Source organism: Saccostrea echinata, unplaced genomic scaffold (genome assembly GCF_033153115.1).
Source record: "Saccostrea echinata isolate AGI-Se365-2 ecotype Australia unplaced genomic scaffold, CSIRO_AGI_Sech_v1 ptg000001l, whole genome shotgun sequence".
NCBI lineage: Eukaryota > Metazoa > Mollusca > Bivalvia > Ostreida > Ostreidae > Saccostrea > Saccostrea echinata.
Window position 1 is genome coordinate 28549318 of NW_026889750.1, and position 22314 is coordinate 28571631.

Here is a 22314-nt window from a genome sequence, read left to right on the forward strand (position 1 = left end):
CACAAGTAGACTACACTAAGATACATAATTTAGTGCATCGGTTTTTGATTTTGATGGACGGTGTTGCCATGGTTACTAAAAATAGAAATTTCTGTGAAATTCCTTTAAAACGCTACTCCTCCTACAGTTTTGGTCCGATTTCAATATAACTTGGCACACAAGTAGACTACACTAAGATACATAATTTAGTGCATCGGTTTTTGATTTCGATGGACGGTGTTGCCATGGTTACTAAAAATAGAAATTTCTGTGAAATTCCTTTAAAACGCTACTCCTCCTACAGTTTTGGTCCGATTTCAATATAACTTGGCACACAAGTAGACTACACTAAGATACATAATTTAGTGCATCGGTTTTTGATTTCGATGGACGGTGTTGACATGGTTACTAAAAATAGAAATTTCTGTGAAATTCCTTTAAAACGCTACTCCTCCTACAGTTTTGGTCCGATTTCAATATAACTTGGCACACAAGTAGACTACACTAAGATACATAATTTAGTGCATCGGTTTTTGATTTCGATGGACGGTGTTGACATGGTTACTAAAAATAGAAATTTCTGTGAAATTCCTTTAAAACGCTACTCCTCCTACAGTTTTGGTCCGATTTCAATATAACTTGGCACACAAGTAGACTACACTAAGATACATAATTTAGTGCATCGGTTTTTGATTTCGATGGATGGTGTTGCCATGGTTACTAAAAATAGAAATTTCTGTGAAATTCCTTTAAAACGCTACTCCTCCTACAGTTTTGGTCCGATTTCAATATAACTTGGCACACAAGTAGACTACACTAAGATACATAATTTAGTGCATCGGTTTTTGAATTCAATGGATGGTGTTGCCATGGTTACTAAAAATAGAAATTTCTGTGAAATTCCTTTAAAACACTACTCCTGCTACAGTTTTAGTCTGCTTCTAATATAATTAGGCATACAAGAAGACTACACTAAGATACATAATTTATTGCATTGGTTTTTGAATTCGATGAACAGTGTTGCCATTGTTACTTAAAATAGAAATTTCTGTGAAATTCCTTTAAAACGTTACTCCTCCTACAATTTTGGTCTGATTTCAATCTAATTTGGCACACAGTTAGAATACACTACGATACATAATATGTATTTCTTTTTTTTTATTTGGGTGAATGGTGTTGTCATGGTTACCGGTACTAAAAATAGAAATTTCCGGGAAATACTTTCAAAACGCTACTACTCCTAGTTTTCATTTGATTTCAATATAACTTGTCACAAAAGTAGACTACATTAAGATACATAATTCTATTTATTGTTGCATGTTGCAATGTTTCAAATCCAAGTGCTACTTTTCTTTTGTTATACAAACAGACCAGTAGAGCTACAGTCTCATCAGAGACTTCTGGTTGATATATTTCCTGGTTCCTCCAGCATTTTCAGAGTTTGTTTAGAGGTTTCCCGTATGCAAAACGAAATTTTATCGCTACTCACTGCTCCCTGACGTCCTTGTTTTTTGCTTTTTTTTTTTTTTTAATGAAGTCTGTCTTTAAATATTGATATCTTTTAAATGAAGCGATGTATTACATTACCTTTTAGCATCTTAAGTAATAGAACAATACAAAATTTGAACATTTAAATTTCGTTTAAGCGCCACTTATTAGAGATGTGACTATAGACATTATAAAGTGTATAATTAGTACATAACTCAATTTTGACCCTGCTCAGTGACCCATTTTTAGCTCTACTGGTCAGAGACCAGAAGAGCTTATGCGATAGTAAGGTGTCCGTCGTCCGTCCGTCTGTCTGTCTGTCTGTCTGTCTGTCTGTCTGTCTGTCCGTCTGTCTGTAAACAATTTTTCAAAACGCTACTCCTCCTACAGTTTTGGTCCGATTTCAATATAACTTGGCACACAAGTAGACTACACTAAGATACATAATTTAGTGCATCGGTTTTTGATTTCGTTGGACGATGTTGCCATGGTTACTAAAAATAGAAATTTCTGTGAAATTCCTTTAAAACGCTACTCCTCCTACAGTTTTGGTCCGATTTCAATATAACTTGGCACACAAGTAGACTACACTAAGATACATAATTTAGTGCATCGGTTTTTGATTTCGATGGACGGTGTTGCCATGGTTACTAAAACTAGAAATTTCTGTGAAATTCCTTTAAAACGCTACTCCTCCTACAGTTTTGGTCCAATTTCAATATAACTTGGCACACAAGTAGACTACACTAAGATACATAATTTAGTGCATCGGTTTTTGATTTCGATGGACGGTGTTGCCATGGTTACTAAAAATAGAAATTTCTGTGAAATTCCTTTAAAACGCTACTCCTCCTACAGTTTTGGTCCGATTTCAATATAACTTGGCACACAAGTAGACTACACTAAGATACATAATTTATTGCATCGGTTTTTTTATTCAATTGACGGTGTTGCCATGGTTACTAAAAATAGAAATTTCTGTGAAATTCCTTTAAAACACTACTCCTGCTACAGTTTTAGTCTGCTTCTAATATAATTAGGCATACAAGTAGACTATACTAAGATACATAATTTATTGCATTGGTTTTTGAATTCAATGAACAGTGTTGCCATGGTTACTTAAAATAGAAATTTCTTTGAAATTCCTTTAAAACGTTACTCCTCCTACAATTTTGGTCTGATTTCAATCTAATTTGGCACACAGTTAGAATACACTACGATACATAATATGTATTTCTGTTTTTTTTTATTTGGGTGAATGGTGTTGTCATGGTTACTAAAAATAGAAATTTTAGTGAAATACTTTCAAAACGCTACTACTCCTAGTTTTCATTTGATTTCAATATAACTTGTCACAAAAGTAGACTACATTAAGATACATAATTCTATTTATTGTTGCATGTTGCAATGTTTCAAATCCAAGTGCTACTTTTCTTTTGTTATACAAACAGACCAGTAGAGCTACAGTCTCATCAGAGACTTCTGGTTGCTGTCTTAAATCTGTGATAGTTTAGATATATATCAAGATATATTCCATTTTTAGCTCTACTGGTCAGAGACCAGAAGAGCTTATGCGATAGTAAGGTGTCCGTCGTCCGTCCGTCTGTCTGTCTGTCTGTCTGTCCGTCTGTCTGTAAACAATTTTTCAAAACGCTACTCCTCCTACAGTTTTGGTCCGATTTCAATATAACTTGGCACACAAGTAGACTACACTAAGATACATAATTTAGTGCATCGGTTTTTGATTTTGATGGACGGTGTTGCCATGGTTACTAAAAATAGAAATTTCTGTGAAATTCCTTTAAAACGCTACTCCTCCTACAGTTTTGGTCCGATTTCAATATAACTTGGCACACGAGTAGACTACACTAAGATACATAATTTAGTGCATCGGTTTTTGATTTTGATGGATGGTGTTGCCATGGTTACTAAAAATAGAAATTTCTGTGAAATTCCTTTAAAACGCTACTCCTCCTACAGTTTTGGTCCGATTTCAATATAACTTGGCACACAAGTAGACTACACTAAGATACATAATTTAGTGCATCGGTTTTTGATTTCGATGGATGGTGTTGCCATGGTTACTAAAAATAGAAATTTCTGTGAAATTCCTTTAAAACGCTACTTCTTCTACAGTTTTGGTCCGATTTCAATATAACTTGGCACACGAGTAGACTACACTAAGATACATAATTTAGTGCATCGGTTTTTGATTTTGATGGATGGTGTTGCCATGGTTACTAAAAATAGAAATTTCTGTGAAATTCCTTTAAAACGCTACTCCTCCTACAGTTTTGGTCCGATTTCAATATAACTTGGCACACAAGTAGACTACACTAAGATACATAATTTAGTGCATCGGTTTTTGATTTCGATGGATGGTGTTGCCATGGTTACTAAAAATAGAAATTTCTGTGAAATTCCTTTAAAACGCTACTTCTTCTACAGTTTTGGTCCGATTTCAATATAACTTGGCTTACAAGTAGACAACACTAAGATACATAATTTAGTGCATCAGTTTTTGATTTTGATGGACGGTGTTGCCATGGTTACTAAAAATAGAAATTTCTGTGAAATTCCTTTAAAAAGCTACTCCTCCTACAGTTTTGGTCCGATTTCAGTATAACTTGGCACACAAGTAGACTACACTAAGATACATAATTTATTGCATTGGTTTTTGAATTCAATGGACAGTGTTGCCATGGTTACTAAAAATAGAAATTTCTGTGAAATTCCTTTAAAAGACTACTCCTGCTACAGTTTTAGTCTACTTCTAATATAATTAGGCATACAAGAAGACTATACTAAGATACATAATTTATTGCATTGGTTTGTGAATTTGATGAACAGTGTTGCCATGGTTACTTAAAATAGAAATTTTTGTGAAATTCCCATTAAACGTTACTCCTCCTACAATTTTGGTCTGATTTCAATCTAATTTGGCACACAGTTAGAATACACTACGATACATAATATGTATTTCTGTTTTTTTATTTGAGTGAATGGTCATGGTTACTAAAAATAGAAATTTCCGTGAAATACTTTCAAAACGCTACTCCTCCTACAGTTTTCATTTGATTTCAATATAACTTGGCACAGAAGTAGACTACATTAAGATACATAATTCTAATTATTGTTGCATGTTGCAATGTTTCAAATCCAAGTGCTACTTTTCTTTTGTTATACAAACAGACCAGTAGAGCTACAGTCTCATCAGAGACTTCTGGTTTTACTTATATTATTTGAATCTATTGTTAAAATATGTGTACCAAATTTGGTTATAATATGACTTTTAATAAAAAAAAGTTATGACAAAAGTCTACAAATTCTTTGAATGACCCTCGTACATGTATTTAATAAAACTGAAAATTCACTTCTGAGTTTTTTTTTTATCTTGGAAAAGTTGAAATTGGATTAGTGGGTTCAACAATTAGAAAGATGAGACAGAGCCAGTACATACTGTTTGGATCATCTTTCTCATTGTCCACATTATAAGTCTTCATAATATTAGCAATAAAAACCACAGAGACTCCTCAAAGAATCAGTGTTCTAATTCTAAATGATTTGGACAAGGTCAAATACTGCAAAACACTTAAGTTTTAATATTTTTGGCATAAATTAGGTACATGGTAGGTTCCAGTTGCATCATCTCGGGCCTTTCCATCAGAGATTGGAAAAACAACTTGAACGTATTTACAACACCAGATGTTAAAGATTTATACAATATGGAGTTGCTTCCTCTTTATTATAGTATTGGAACGACAGAGTTAAAAGTCACTCCAATATCTTTACATTCATTAAAGTTAAACTCAATACTCCACAGATAAGAGGTCTCCCCACATTTATTTCAAAGTTTATGAAAAGAGGGGTTGTCATGAATGCCTACATAAAACATTTGAGGTTTTTTTCGTTTTTGGGAAAGGCTCGAGAAGTGGCAATTGGGTAGGTTCTTTTCAGAGAATATTTCAACCAAGATCATTTGGAATGATAAGGACAAAGTCAAAGCCCCCCCCCCCCCCCTTTCCAATTAGGCCATGCTTTGATCTATATCTCACATCTCTAAACCATAGTTAACGCTTTAATCTATGTTTCACAAGTGTAAACTACATGTATACTTAACACCGAAAACAATCATTTGCGATTGCAAAACATAGTTTAGCTGATAAATACGGTTTCACGATTTGTAAACTATGGTTTACAACTCTAAACTATAGTTAACGTGTGTTAATTATAATTTACGGTTGTAAACTATAGTTTACAGATATTTAAGGCGCCAAATTCACAAAATTGTGATAAATATAGTTTTACAGTTGCGAAACAAAGTTTAACGCCAGAATCCATGATTTTGTATCGGAGAGGCACAGTTTTCTGTAAAACTATATTTCACGACTATAAAGTATAGTTTACGATCAAAACTATAGTTAACAATAGTTTTGTCCATAAATCATAGATAGGTAATTCTAGATACAGCATGATAAGATTTGGCTATACAACGATTATTTTCATTGGTTGTTAAATATATATATATATATTTTGTTGACATAAAAAGTAAATGTTCTTTCATTTTAAAGCAAATCTAGTTGTAAATAAAAAGAAAATGAGAAGAAAATTATTGATTAAAATTGATGTTTTATTTAAAAGAGAAAGATAGGGAAAAATGCATTTTGACAGTTTGTAATAAAATTTTTCTTCATCAGCAACGGAATAAATCACTGACATTTATCCTTGCCGTCTTTCCAATCTTTTGCACTGATCAAACAAAAATGACTGAGCATTGCTGGTATCAAGAGTTGCTGAAAGCTTGACTTATAAATTTAAGATTATCAAGAAGAGAAATTATTCAAGTAATTCTGTTTATATGCTTCGTTTTTATATAGAACTTAGGCAATGACACACATTCAGTATTTCCTCTAGCGATTGGTACCGCGAGATTTTGAATTGAAACTATCGTTAACAGTTAACAAGTGTTTAGATTCATAAACTATATTTAACAACTCTTAACTATAGTTAAAGAGTGTGAATTATAGTTTATGATGATAAACTATGATTGACAAATGTGAATCATAGTTTATCTCTCAAAACTATAGTTTACAATCGTTAAGTATAGTTTACATCTGTTAAATACAGTTTATGAGTATCAATGACAGTTAACTATGGTTTACGACCGAAATCTATGATTATCGATGTAAAACATAGTTTATCTGATAAATATAGTTTCACGATTTGTGAAATATGATTAACAACTCTTAACTATGGTTAACGAATGTAAATTATAGTTTACAAATGAGAATCTATATTTATCAGTAAAATTTATTGTTAACGTTTATTTACAGACAGATAAACTTAGATTAGCATTCGTAAACTACTCTATACAACCGTTAAATATAGTTTACATATGAAAACTATAGTTAACGAATCGTTAACTATAGTTAACGGTTCGTAAACTATAGTTTACAATCGACAAACCTAGTTTATCAACTGTTAAACTGTGTTTATCTATTTTTTGTGAATTAGGCGTGCCATAGTAGTCCACAAACTTTCCGAACAACCTTCGTATATGGCTTATTATGACTGATCAATTTGCTACAAATCTTTTAGGTCTTGCTGACTCACACTAGTCATCTTTTGCATTTACTAATAGAAGTTGAATGTTTTACAACATTTGAGACCCTGTATCCAGTAAGAAGCTCAAAAATATCATACTTTTAATTAAAACATTGCCCTTTTATAAATGCATCTGTTGATTTACATGTATATTACAACAAATGGCAAAAATATAAATGATTATTGTCAATTTCAAGCCTGCATTCTTAAAGAATTGAATGATTGAAGCTAAAATATATTCTGAAAGAAATTGTGGGGGGGGGGGGGGGGGCTAATAAAATTTGCCACAATACTAAGAATAATATAAAAGGTTAATTTGATTAGTTTTAGGTTGTGTTTTTGATTTTTTTAATACTTTGTAAATGTGTCATAGAAAATTTAAAAGTGTTTTATTAGAACAAGTTGAAGAACCCCGGGGGGGGGGGGGGGGGGGTCCGTCCCCAAGCATCTGTGGTACTCCGCTATTTAAGGTAAATTTTGGACTTCTAGAACAACTACATGTTTTAAGGAGAACATGGTCAACGCTACTGAAAACCGGTTGCTATTTAAAGTGTTATATAACATATGTATATATATATATATATATATACACAGATATATATAGTATCGTTACCTGCCCATGATCCTAGTTTCTTGAAATTTGTAGACCCAGCAAAAACGAGGGATTTCAAGACTTTGATCACTTTAAAAACAACTTTAAGTGCTAACTACGACCCTGCAACAAGTCCAAACGTTGCAGAGGCGTCTCCGCCAAACACTCTGTTGATTAAGGAGCTCATGCTGCGGTGGATCAATGGCTGTCCGACGTTTCGGGACAGTGGCGTTTCGGGGCCTAATAAGAGTAAGGCGCGGATCTAGTATTTTGCGTTAGAAGGCGCTATGGAGGGGGGGGGGGGTGCTAGTCACTGCGCCCCAAAACCAGAACGCCCCATGCATGCATGAGCGCCCCAAAGATTTTTACCAGCGCCCAAGTACGAATATGAACGCCCCAATTTCATTTCCCTCCTGATTGTCGAAAAGCAGCCTATTTATCGTTGGTGAGCTCAACCCTAGACACCTGACATAAAAAATCCTTTAATATTTGCGCTAGCTTTAGTCTGCTATTATTTGTATGTCTTTTTTATTCATTTAATGTTCTTCTTTTACATGTTTTACACTGAGCTTGTTTTTACATGTTAAGCGCTTTAGGGTTATTATATACATGTAAGGCCAAAGTTTTTTTTTCAATTGGTTTACGATTCCGCCGACCCTAATTTTCACCAATCATGAAAATAAAAATAATGTCTTTTTCCGAAATATTTTTCCGGATTTTTCTCAGCTAAACTGGTGGGTTTTAAATTTTAGAATGCATCTTAGTCAAATAAGCGCTTATAAATATATGAGCCCTTTAGCAAACATTTAGGTGACCGTAAATAAACACATGTGCAAACCAAAAATGGCGGTTCTGTCATGTAACAAGGTAATTCCTCACTGAAAGCAATGACACACACTTAAAGAACTTTTTTCTGCATGGAAAAGTGAATAAAATCTTGGATGCATGATCCCTTTCTCTAACTGCGATGTCTCAATTGGCTAAATTCATACCGTAATATTGGAGCCCAACCCTGATCGACCTAGCAGACACGGATACACCTATAGATAAAAGGGATTTATCAGTGCCTTCTCATGGGCCGAAATTCGTCCTCATTCCCAATTGAAAATGAGTTCAGTTTTTCCAATTTGGCAGTATTTTTCCCAATTGGTGAACAATGCTTTTATTTTTAATTATCTTTGGAAAAAAGTAAAATTGTCAGATTGTCTGTAATTTTCATCTATTTAACTCATTTAGCAAAGCTACAGTCATAACACATGTTTAAAAACACTGAAAAAACATCGCCAACTTTTAATCCGAATTTCCTCCGTTTTTCTAAAAATGATGATATTGTGTAATTATATAGATTTATTAAGCTATTTCCACCTACTCTATTGATCTGCAAGTGAAGAGGACTTTTAGAAAATGTGTACTTAGTATAATTTTTGCAGGAGGTTTATAATCTCCAGAAACAGATACTATAATGACCTAAATTGAAATCTCATACACACATGTACATGTACTACCCTAAGTTGTAAAAATACTTTATACTCATTGAAGTCCATTTTACCTTTATTAGTCTATTATTCATAATTGATCTTGTATCATGGTATGATGAAGATGGATCATATTTAATTGTCATTTGGTTGCCCAAATTAGAGTTCATGCTGAAATGTTAAATGAATTACCCCTGAATACATGATTTAAGCAACATTTTAAAAAATTTTCCAATTTCATCAAATAGCCGATAATTGTTCCCAATTCCCTAAAAATGATGTTTCCCAAAATCATAGGCTGATAAATCCATGGATAATAGTGAAGCCAATTTAGTGTTGAGAGATACATCTTAGTTGAAGTAAAGCTGACTGGTATTTCACTGGATAAATTCAAATGTGTATAAAACATTTTGTTAATTTATAGAAGTAATTTTAATATACAAATCTTTGCAAATTTGATACTCAATTGAGATCAGAGCCCTCTGAATTACTATAAAGTAAATAATGAGCATTGCCTACTGTGCAGGTACATAACAAAATTTGAAGAAGGACTTGATTGAGAAATTATTGGAACATTAAATTTGATAGCTGCATGATCAAATTATTATAACTTTTATTTCAACGTTAATTACTTTCAATATTGTTAAACAATTAAATTGTATTTTTCTTCAATCTAAATTTAACTTAAATTTGGATCCTTATTTTTAGTTTGTGGGGATACTGAGGTTTATAACACATCACATATCACTGAAGAGCACAAAAAGAAGTTGAACATCATGAACCAAGCACTGATTGATAAACAAAAATCAGAACTAAATGAAAATGACATTCAGTCTAAAGTTAGAAATGAATTAAAATTAAATAAAAAGAGTTATGTGATCTAGACAATAGAACTTAAAAGTACTATTGACATGTATTATTTTCATTAAAATAAACATTACTGGTATTTTAAAATGAAATTGTTGAATCCTAAATTATTTTTATTTTTATTTTTCGACCACCCAATGCATTTTTTGGAGACAGAAAATCGTAAACCAAAAAAAATAAAAACTTTGGCCTAATAAATAATACTGCGAAACTCGAAAATCCTATTTCGGGGGTGGATGGGCTTCCTTTCACAGCCAAATTTTATTAATACATTACCAAATTACCATCATTTAACTAGTATGCTAGAACAATAAGTAGGGGTGGTTGGGCAACCAGCCTTTCAATGAACATTTTCAATAGTAAAAAGTAATGTATGGAAAAAAGTGCAGAGGGGAGGGGGCAGCCCCTCCCCCCCCCCCCCCTCGATATTATACGTGCCTGGAAAAAAATGCATTTTCTGACATTTTGGTAGGGGTCTCATCCCAGCCACAAAGCAGAAGGAAAAAAAAGAAATCAATAGTGATGTACCGATTAATCGATTATCTAATCGAAATGGCCCCCGATTATAGATAATCGAATATAATTTTGGTAACCTATTAATCAAAATACAAGTGGAAAAGAAAATTTTTCCTATGATTTCTTGATTCATTCTTCTTTGAATGTAACTAAATCCGAAGTATTAATTTAATAAATGTGCCATTGTGCACCTTCTATTTTACTATTTGATTGGGCACATATTTCGGGTTTCCAGTAGCAAAACAGAGACACTGCCATTTTTCAATAATATCGAGGGGTACCAATCTCTTATCCGCAACTACTCCTATACCACTAAATAAAATTTACAGATACTTGCCTATAGATTCAGATATTTAAAAATCATATTTATTTTGTGAATTAAGTATTTAAAGTAAAGTTCTCATTATTGCAATTTATGATATTATGATAGACAAACTTTTCTGAGGAAAATTTTCTCAGCAATAATTATTCTGTGTTTAAAAAATAATGTGGTACTCATGTTGTTCAAACCCGCCTAGCAATAAAATCCAGAGTATCATTTTCCTTTGAGACTAACACACTAAGCACTATGCTACACAACTCTTGATGAATATTGGCATTTAAATCATGTTTGCGATAGGACCCTTGACTAAATGGACTTCAAGTACATGTGTGTATTTCTCAGAAAAACATGAATGTTGTGTCATAAAAGTGTATTTAAGATATAATGGGTCTTAGCTCCATGTTTTTTTCAACCAAACTTTTTTTTATGCAAACTTTATAAACTTTCAAAAAAAAAAAAAATTGCAGCGAAGATCCACTCATAATGAAAAATTGTTATAGGATGAGAAAATGATCCTTTTTGTCCTCTTCAGTGCGTGTATGCTATTTCATATGCAAATAATTTCAGTCTTTGTGAGATTTTTGCAAATTATGGAGATTTTACATAAAGTTTACAATATTAGATGAAATATCCAAGAAAATTTTGTTATATCTAAAATAAGATTGAATTTTTCATATTCATGTTTGTTCCACTATAGGCATTTTGCTCGCCTTGTTCGCCCATCTTCTTTCTAATGCAAAGATACATCCAACATCTAAGGAACTTCATGAAAATAAGAGCATGAAGTTTTCAATTGACTTTATTAAATTTATACAGTTGGCTTGCATCATATATAATTGGATGATGGTCCAGAAATCAAAAAATAAATACAGAAGAGAAAAATTTAAAATAAATATTTTTTTTAAGACCTTATCTTATTCAGTAAATACATGTTCTGTCTGACTAGCTAGTACTGACTATGAATGGCTTAACAAGAAAATGTTGTAGGATTTCAAGGTGGTTATAATTTTAAAACATGCATTTTTTTAATAGCAAATTACATTGCATAACTTTTAGAGATTTCTCCTTGTCTCTACATTAAAAATCTAGGCTTTAAAAAGCTAAATGAAAAGCTAACAAAACATAAACACATGTAATAAACACTTGAACTGACAGTTCATCATGCTGGAATTCATAAATGTAAAGAAGAATTTAGAGTTTATGCATAGATTATGAACATGTTATACATGTAGACCCTCTGAAAAAAAAATACAGGTACTGACATTAAGCAAAGAACAGATGAAGCTTATTGAAACTGAATTATAAAAAAAAATTAGCAACTACAAATTTGTATCCTATTGACTTGATTAACATTATTCTTTCTTGTTTGCCATCTTCTTTAAATAAGCTTTCCTGGCTTTGTCCATCATGTTGCGAGTCACCATTTTCAAGAATGCTGGTGGTAATATGCCTGTTATTGAGCCCTGTAAAAAATAAACACAGTAAGACTTCAAAACATGTCACTTAAGTATTACCAAATGTTGATATGAAAGAGGTGTACAGACTTTGCAATCAAAATTACAATCATTTGTCAGATGCTTATTAACTGTTACATGAAACACAAAGTGGTACTTAGATATGCTCTTTCAAACTAATTTCATTTGGGACTTTTTACTTCTACATGTACCAATTCTGACTTAATGCTTTGTTTATTTAAGAGCTTGAAGTAAGTTCTCATAATTAGCCTTTCATATAACTTACCTGAAAATTTACTGAGATAATGCACATGTTAAGTGACATTTTATGGATAGAATACAGACCTGCATGTTATGCGCCCAGTAGCCATGGGTCGCATCTGATACGCCAACAGAATTCAGGGCAGCTTTCACATAGGTGGTGGGACTAGGTGCAAATAAAGAGGGTTTCCTGATCTTGGACATCTTTGTAGCAACAAAATATGGCATCACACACTGCAAAGATTTGTACAAAGTACAGTACATGTTTGTGAGTTGGACAGGATCAATTCACACAATTTTAATGCAATTCAACAAAGTAAGATACAACTGCATTATTGTAAACATAGTTATATTGAAGGATTGAATGTTTCACAGTTTTCTAAGTTGGTAAGAGGAAACCTTGATAGTTTACTTGTAAATAACATAGTTCTTTAACAAAGGTTAGAAAGTTGACAAATGAATTTTTTAAATAAAATTATTCAAATTTTCATCATTTCCAAATGTTCTCATTTTCAACATTTACAGAATGTTTTACATGCACTTTTGCATTGAAGTTGATTCTCAAAACCCCAAATTTTATCTTGGAAGCAATTCTACATGTAGCTTCCAGGACAGAATTAAATACAGGAAATTTGATTTATGTTTGCTTTTGGCTCAATACTCAGTCTGTAGTTGCTCAGATGTTTATTCTGTTGTGGTCACAAAAGAAGGTATAGGGGATCTCCTTAATTTTAAAAGACATTTGAAAACCTGGGCCAGATGAAGTTCTTTCATAATTTTTAAAATCTAAAGTGCAAAAAAAAAAAAAAAAACATTTAAAAAACATTCATGAATATGATGGCATTCTCACTCAATTTCAACAAATGTTATGTACATATATATTAAGGTCAGGTGATGAATTGAAAGAATCTCTGTTAAAGTGATTTAATAGTACTAGTATCTGAATCTCCCAACATAAATACAAATCTGATTGATGCAAACATTTTATTCACTCAGGTAAGTGCATTTTCTGAACTCAAGGGACAACATACAAAATAAAGCATTTGCACCTACCTGACAAAAAATTCCCTTGGATCCATATTCATCCTGTATACACCTGGAGAAGAATGTCACATAAGCCTGCAAACAAGTAAATACAGTGTACATGAATGTTCAGCAGTCAACACATTTACATATAAATAATATACATACTGTATGTACATGAACTATAATAATTAAAGTATTATATTAGACCTGTATCATAATAACCAAATTGTAATGTATTATTATGAAGAACACTGTTTAATTTCTATTTAATCACATATTTAAGAGCAAAACCTTTCATCTTTTACATGCATCTACAAAATTGATTCTACACAAAATCCAATTATGGTATATGACATTCAGTCATTTACTGTAATAATGTAATACATGTATATGTAATATAATATTTCTTTCCAAAAATATAAATCAACAGGACATCAATTCTTTTTTTTTTTTGAAATCTTTTTTTCAACTTTATAAGGTTTGGATTGACTGGGAAAGAAAATGACCTATTTTATAGTAAAGAATACAGCTCCTTACAGATCGTATGGAGCAGGACTCGGTCCCATAGCTGAGGACAAACTGATATAGATCCCCCATTCTTCAAGAGGAGCAGGGGAAAGGGGATCAGTCCTGCATCATAGGACAGACTGATAATTATAGGTTACCTTTACTTCAAGAGGAGCAGGAGGGTGGTTTTAAGCCCTGCAGCATAGAACAGACTGAAAATGATAAGTCACTTAGCTTACAGGCAGAATACAGAATTGTGAGTAGAGGAGTAGGGCCATTCCCACCGCTGAGGATATACTTACTAGTAGGCCATTCACCTTAATTGTGAGCAGAGTTGCAGGGCTCAGTCCTGCAGCAATGGACACATTGATTATCTTAAGTCACTTACCTTACAGGCACAGAACACTGAGAATAGAGGAAGGGGGTTCAGTCTTTCACTGAGGAGAGACTGATAATTATAGGTCACTAACCTTGCAGGCAGAGTACACGGTGAGCAGAGGAGTGGGGGTCAGTCCAGCAGCAGAGGACAGGTTTATGACAGCACCTTTCCTTCTCTCCACCATACCAGGCATCACAATACTAGTCATCTACAATAAGTCACAGGAAAAAGAATCACTGAAGTGAAAAAGGTACAGGATTAGACATTTATAAGGTAGCTATCTTAATTATTGCAGTAAAGCCTCAAAAAATCTTGACATTTTATATCCACTGACAACGCTTTAAAATTCAGCATGTTAATTGGCTGAGATTGTTTTTTTCTTCTTTTTGGTTTTTTCTTTTCTTTTTTATTTATTTATTTATTTATTTTTTTTTTTACAATCCTTCATCAAAGAAAATAGATTGAGACAAATATCATATTTTTACATATACTTATCCTTTAACAAATATATTGCTTATATTTAATATTGTGTATGTATTGTGGAAGACAATATAACATACCATGGTCACAGATGTTACATTGATGTTGATCATTTTCATAAAAAACTGGAAGAAAAAAAAAAGAATAGGAAATGAATAGATAATATCAATAATGAGAAAAATTTGCTTTACTTTTATACGACAGAAAACCTTTGTATCATTAAGATGGTGAACATTTCAAAGGACCCAGCTTTTAATAAATATCAAGGACATGATGGTAAAGGTACTTTTATTATTTGAGAGAACTTTTCATGCTCAAAGGCTTTTGTCCTTGTGTAAGGAGACTAAAGGGCACCTTTAAGTGACATATGAGGCAGAATGGGAAAGAAGAATAGGAAAATGTTCTGGACAAGGATTTTAAATGGAGACTTTTTTTATGTTGACCTTTGTTATAGGAACTTTTATCAAGGTCACTGTGAAGTATGAACAAAATTGGTCCCAGGATAGAAAAATATGTTCTCCATAAAGAACTACAGTACTTTGACCTTGAGCTCTCACCTACATGTACAAAGTTTGATCAAGGTCAATACAAACTCTTTACCCATGGTCACACTTTTGATGAAGTATGAGCAAGATTGGGCCAAGGGGATAGAAAAAAGGATTTTATACAGAGATCTGCTTAACCTTACAAACTTGGATCATGATCACTTTGCCCATATGCACTCTGTGCAAGAAGTATAACAAAACTGGACCAAGGAGATAGACTATATGCTCCAAGCAAGGGTTTTACACAGAATCACCCAGAGATCTTTTCTGACCTTGACCTTTTACAAATAGACTAAAGATGTTACCAAGTATTCCAGTATTCAACTATTGCTCTGTCATACCAACTACTGTAAATTACTTTTTATTTATGAGAATTTTATTTTCTCATAATTATGTGAAGCTAAAGCCCCCGATTATTTGTCTAGACTATCTGAGTGAAATTGACATAATATAAACATATAATAAGGTCATTGCACACCCTTTACCCAAGGATATTGTGTGTGTTAAGTGAACCAGAAATTGTAAGGGGAGGAAGAATGTGCAGAGGACAAAGATTTTCCAATGAGACCTGGTTTAACCTTGATCTTTTCTCCTGAAATTTTTATCAAGTTTAATGCACACTTACAGTGAGCACTTTGTATAAGCAAAATTGGGCCAAGCAGAAAGAGAGAAGTAAAATCAGACAGATGGATAAAGTGGATGGACATACTGATTACTAAACAGGCTAAAGGGCACTTGCAGAGCATGGTCCCTAATTTATGATTTAACAGTAAAATGTTCTTAGTCTGCAGCTCTCAAATAAACTTACATAATATTCGAAGGTTTTAATTTTTAAAGAGACAGTCAAAATTAAAGTAGATTAATTTCTGTCTTTTCTCTTACCTCTTCTCTATCAGGTAAATCCAAAAAGTAGTTTGGAAAAGAATATGACATCCCTACATTGTTTACTGCAATTAGACAAAAAAGGATACTTTAAAATTTTAAAATACGTGAATGTATACTATGATGTACTTAATACGTACATACTCAATAACAGGATTTAACAGCAAGTTGAAATTAAATTGTTCATAAAAAGATTTCATGATAGTAAACTAGTACATTATCCAATATCATATTTGTGAAGAAGGAGTTGGATGAAAATGTTTGTATAAAACAAGAGGCTGATAGGCCAGAATGCTCACCTGAGTCATTATGGCCTTACTGTTATTAGTCCCCTACCGGTGAAACCGGAGGGGACTATAGGTTTCCTCCGAGTCTATCCGTCCGTCTGTCTGTCCCTCTGTCTGTCTGTCCCACTTGGTTTTCTGCACTTTTTTCCTAAACGCTTGCAGATATTGAGCTGGTTTTTGGTATGTGAGTGTATCTTGATGAGTTACAGATTAAGTCTGCATTTCGTTCCGCTTCATTGATTTTTGAGGGAATTACGGCCTTTTCAATTTTTAGGGGTTTTCCGCAATTTTCTTCTAAACTCTTTCAGATATTGAGCTGATTTTTGGTATGTGGCTTTATCTTGATTAGTTATAGATCAAGTTTGCATTTCGTCCCGCTTCATTAATTTTTGACGGAATTATGGCATTTTCAATTCTTAATGGGAACCAGATTACACCTGCCGGTAGGGGACTAGTATTGCTAATGCAATACTCTCAGAATGCATGTTCAACAACAGATTTTTTTCCCTACATCTTAATATGTAAAACTTTGATAGTTTATTGTGGCTCTACCTTACCCCAGGGGATCATGATTTGAACACCTCAATTTACACTTCCTGAGTATGCTTCCATATTAATATGACTTATCATTAATATGTCTTTGGCTGAGGTGAGCTAAATAGCCTGGCTTTTTTGTTTATAGTGGAGCTCAGGCCCTCTTTAAAAAATTGTTTGTTTGCTCTCTCCTGACCGACTAGCTAAAAATGGCCTGACTCAAAACTTTTTTTAACCTCCAGGAAACGACATATATATATATATATTTTTAATAATTTTATTTCAATATATTTTTAAAAATTCCGCACTGATATTGAAATTTTCTGTGGAAAATATTTTCCCCAATTTTTTTTTTTACCCTGGGTAGGGAGAGGGCAAACAAACATTATTTTAAAGATGGCCTCATGCTATAATCTATTCCTATAGTGCTGCAACATGCCTTTTTCCCCTACATTCATTAAAAATTCTCAAAAAGAAAAAGGTCAGTTTTTGAAAAAAAAATGTGCACCCGACCGCCCGAGACGCACAAATTTTGCCACAGATGAACAGAATTGCACGTATCAACGCCCGGCTGTACGTGTTAAAATTTGCTATGAATTAAAATTCATATATTTGATAAATATCTCTCAAATCAACCGATAGTATCGGTAGCTAAGTGTAACAAGCAAAGGGTTCGGGATGGCAGTTATGGTGATCGTGCCCCATTCACTTTATTGCTAAAACATATATATAAAAGACTTTTATTTTCTCGGGCTATTTGAGTTTTAGCAGGACTGACAACTTTCACTAGCAGTCAGTCCTGTATGTCTAGCTAATTCTATTGTGAGTTTCAAACACTGAAAAGGGTACAGGAAAATTCTATAAATGCAATAAAATAAGGTTGAAAATATATACTTTAAAAAGTAACAATGACTTATGGTTGTACATTACTAATACAGTGAGATTTCAAATACAGGTAGCAGTAAACACTTTATAACTGTGATATAGTTACAATGTAGAATTCCCAAATGCCACAAAAATGTAGAGAAATTTTACCAATTATATGAGCTTTGTTCCCTAAAAAGGTGGAATAATAGCAATGAATGATGGATACACTAGTGTCTATGTTAAATTTGTGTACAGAGGTAACAGACAAGACATATGGACAGCAATCTTTCTTCTGTTCCATCTATTCTGCAACACTTTGCAGGAGGTAGAAAGAAAATTTTTTTTATGACTTTTAGGGCTCTCACGGTTCCCCGAAATAACCGAAAACCGTGGTCCAAGTTGTTTGATTCGGTTTTGGTTCCATTTTTCCGGATTTCGGTTCGGGTCTTGTTTATATGTTAGAATCTGTTTTTATACAAAAAATATGGCGTCAAAATCAAAAGAATGATGACAATGAAAGTGATAAAATAACATCACAGCTGAATTCTACTTCATTCTATGACAAAACACTTGTCACGAAAGGATTAGATAATTATCAAAACCAGCAAGAATGATCAGGCTGTAGGTAATAGTCGGCCCTGAACACCAATGTCAAGACATTAATATGGTAAAGATTTGTTTTCAAGGTGAATGTAGCATAATAAATAAAGATTTTTCAAGTTAATTTCATGAATTTAAGGAATAAAATAGATGTAGATAACCGAACCGAAAAACCCGAAACCGAACCGAAAATTTACAGAACCGACCAGACCCGAAATATTTTTGAACCGTGACAGCCCTAATGACTTTCAAATTTATGTCTTTAAAATAAATGTCGTGGTAACTATCTCATTGTTGTATCATTACTTTCAATGAATAACTGTCAATAAGGGGACCGTAACCATTTCAAGAAGAATGACAGCTAGGAAATGATACACTGTAGTCATTTTACCCAGTGTTCCAATCTCCAGGCCGGCTAACTGGTCCCTAATGGAATCATACAATTCCAGACCTTTACTGAAGTCAGCAACAACAATTCTAGTTTGAACTTTGCTCTCTTTTTCTGCAAAACAAAATAAAAATTCTATGTACTGTATTCGATAAACACTATATTATTTGATACATGCCATTGTAAATGTTATACATCATTGAATATGTTTACACACCATATTATTTGTTACATACCATTGTATATGATAATTTTTAAGGTTATGATTAGTGATGGGAATCGGTATGAATTTCATAATCGATGATCGGGTTACTAACTAACTATCTATTATAATCAGACATTTCCAAGTTCTTTTAATTTATTTAATTAAAAATGGTAAGAATGGGTAAATGACTACTTTCTGCGGTGGTCCAGCAGGTCCTTCATTCATTTTGTAGAACCCAAAGTACATCCATACTCGGGAACATGCTTTGTTACCAGGGTATGAATACAATTCTGCACCATTACGATACACAAATAAAGTAACAGATAAGTAGGGGCTGGAATATTTGGCTTGAAAACTATTACGCATTTAAAATAAAAAATAAACTGATTAATCGAAATAAAAATTTTGTAATCGAGCGCTTGGATTACGCCAGCAATTGACTGATTTTCGATTATAATCGATGACTGGAACACCACTAGCTATGATTACCTATTTCATTGGCAACCTCCTGAAGTTTTGCTTCTGAACGACTTATTAATACAATATTGACTCCCCTTTTAGCTAGCTGTAAATAAAAATAAATTACATATCACTAATCATACACTTCAAATGAAAGTATTTCAGTTGTGTAATATCAATTCCTGACCCTCTTACAAACAAATCTAAAAAATAAGTGTATTATCAATTACACTATACCAATCCATAAGATCAATAAGAATTTACCAGTAGAGCTAAAAATATAAAGATTGCCCTTTCTTAATTTTAAGAGAAAAAAGGTTCTCTAAGATTTCAAGAGTCTATGTTTTAAGAATTACATACTTCTTTTGCATAAGCTTTTCCAATACCATCTGTTGAACCTGTGACAACTGATAAGAAAAAAAAAGAATACATTATTTTGTAGAAGGAAAAATATTTATACCTTAATTTAATATCAACTATACATGTATTTCCTCATTTCAAATTAAATCTGTCATTTTCTTCTATAGTTCAGTTATATTCATAAAATCAAATAAGTAGAACATGTGGTCATTCATCCTTGCTATATTTCAGACCATATCTTAGGCTAAATCTGACTAATTGTAACATGACCCTTAAAGAAATGATCACTACTGTTTTAATATTTTGTTATCAGAGTGCTTTTCATGTTTACAGCCCCTCCCCCCCCCCCCTCCAAAAAAAGGGGAAAAAGAAATTGAGAAGCCTTGTTATTCTGTGAGGTGAAGGTCAGTGGCTTACTAAATGAGCATCTGGACTAAATCAGAAAAGAAAGAGTATTGTTTATACCACAAGTATAAAAAAAGAAGAAACGGAGGAAGGCCAATGAAGAAGAAAGAAAAAAACAGTGGAAAGAACTTTCATTAAAATGTTTAAATGTTTCATTATATGCTTTATTGTCAGTTTTTCAGAATATTATGTCTGCCTTACAGAAAACTGATAGGTACTGCAAATGTTTTCTCAATTAAGGCAAGACCAATTTTCCCACTTTTTTGTAATAATTTTGAAGAGCTACATTGCTTTCAAGTGATAATGGATGACACAACAAGAGAATTTTTTTTGTAATGTAACCTGCAAGAGTGTCTTAAAATAACCTACACAGGTACATTGTTTAACAAGAGGCAATATACAATATTAATTTTATGAAAATTATAATTTCCATGAATGAACTGCATGCTATCTTAAATGAACACTTTGCAGACACATAGTGCAATTACATGTAAACCTGGTGTGCAACAATCCTTTATTGGGATGATAAAATTTCATTTACGTGGACCCCATTTTGTCCACTAAATTAAAAAAAGGTACAGGGAAACAAATTAATAAAAAGGCACGAATTTCCAATGAAAGGTTTTATATCTGTGATGTTTAACTATACTAATAACTTTGTATTATCACAGATTATAATTACTTTAATCCTGTCTTTCAGTGGACTGTAAATACATGCTAGTTGTTATCTATGTTTTTTTTTTTTTTTTTAAATCAGATCCATTTTGGCCAACCCACTCAGTGACCTTGTCGCTTGTGCCGATAGTTTTTTGAGCCTCACTTCAGGACTTGCTTATATGCAATTGATAAGAATGTTTCTATACGCAAGTTGCCATTTCCCTTTCCTGACAAACTTAAGGAAGTGGTAAATTCCTTTGAAATGTGTCAATAACACGACCAATGTTGTAAGGATCTTTTGACACATTTCTTCATTAAATAAACAAAATTTAGCTGCATTACTTAAACAGATAAAAAATGAATTTGTTTTGTTTCAAACTGATCTTTTCTTAAAATGAGAAATGCGGCTGCACCCAATGTGTCCTAATCCGGCCTTGAATAAGTAAGGCCTAAACTAAAGTAAATACATGGTTACCTGCCCATGATCCTAATTTCTTGAAATTTGTAGACCCAGCAAATACAACGGATTTCAAGGATTTAATAACATTTAAAGCAACTTTAAGCGCTAAATAGGATGCTGCAACAAGTCCAAACGTTGCAAAATATGCCGAGGCGTCTCTGCCAAGCACATTGTTGATTATGGAGCTCGCCATAGCTGCGGTCAAAGTGCAAGTGGCTTGGAATGTCGATCCCGATTTTTAAAAAATCTATATGAGAAAATATTTTATCTAGATTTTAATGTAGATATTTCAAGACAATAAAATCAATTTTACATAAAACATGTTTGTTTATACCATACTCCAATACCAATTTCTATTACACCAGGGACGTTCATAATATTAACATTTGCAAATGTTTCCCCTTATATACATGATACATGTAACACTATTTGAACAAAGCCATATGACATATGCGTATTTGATAAAGAAATTAGCTATCATATTTAAACTTTTATAGGGATGTAAATACGGGTTGGTCACGTGATCAAATCACATAAAGCCCTTCAGGCTGTTTATGGTAGATTTGATCAAGTATCAACCCGTATTTAAATCCCGATGAATGTTTAAACATAGGTAATCAAAAGATTACTAATAAGCTCACCTCGACGAATGTTATCTGTAAGTAAGGCAAATCTCACATCATATTTTTTCCTACTTAGTGTAAATCCCAAGATC

General features: G+C 32.8%; 2 protein-coding genes across 2 annotated transcripts in view; both read right to left on the minus strand.

The window, feature by feature from the left end:
• Positions 1-22314, minus strand: part of LOC133188797 (NADH dehydrogenase [ubiquinone] 1 alpha subcomplex subunit 9, mitochondrial-like) — a 186080-nt gene that overhangs the window by 156284 nt on the left and 7482 nt on the right. The gene's annotated exons all lie outside the window — the stretch shown is intronic.
• Positions 11627-21817, minus strand: LOC133188836 (very-long-chain 3-oxoacyl-CoA reductase-like). Its single transcript, XM_061324322.1, has 10 exons — positions 21615-21817; positions 20078-20124; positions 19748-19823; positions 19057-19167; positions 16378-16442; positions 15031-15075; positions 14562-14678; positions 13612-13677; positions 12643-12792; positions 11627-12306 (listed from the first exon to the last, which is right to left on the minus strand). Exons 1-10 carry the CDS (start codon positions 21790-21792, stop codon positions 12196-12198), a joined length of 966 nt encoding a protein of 321 aa, XP_061180306.1. The 5' UTR covers positions 21793-21817; the 3' UTR covers positions 11627-12195.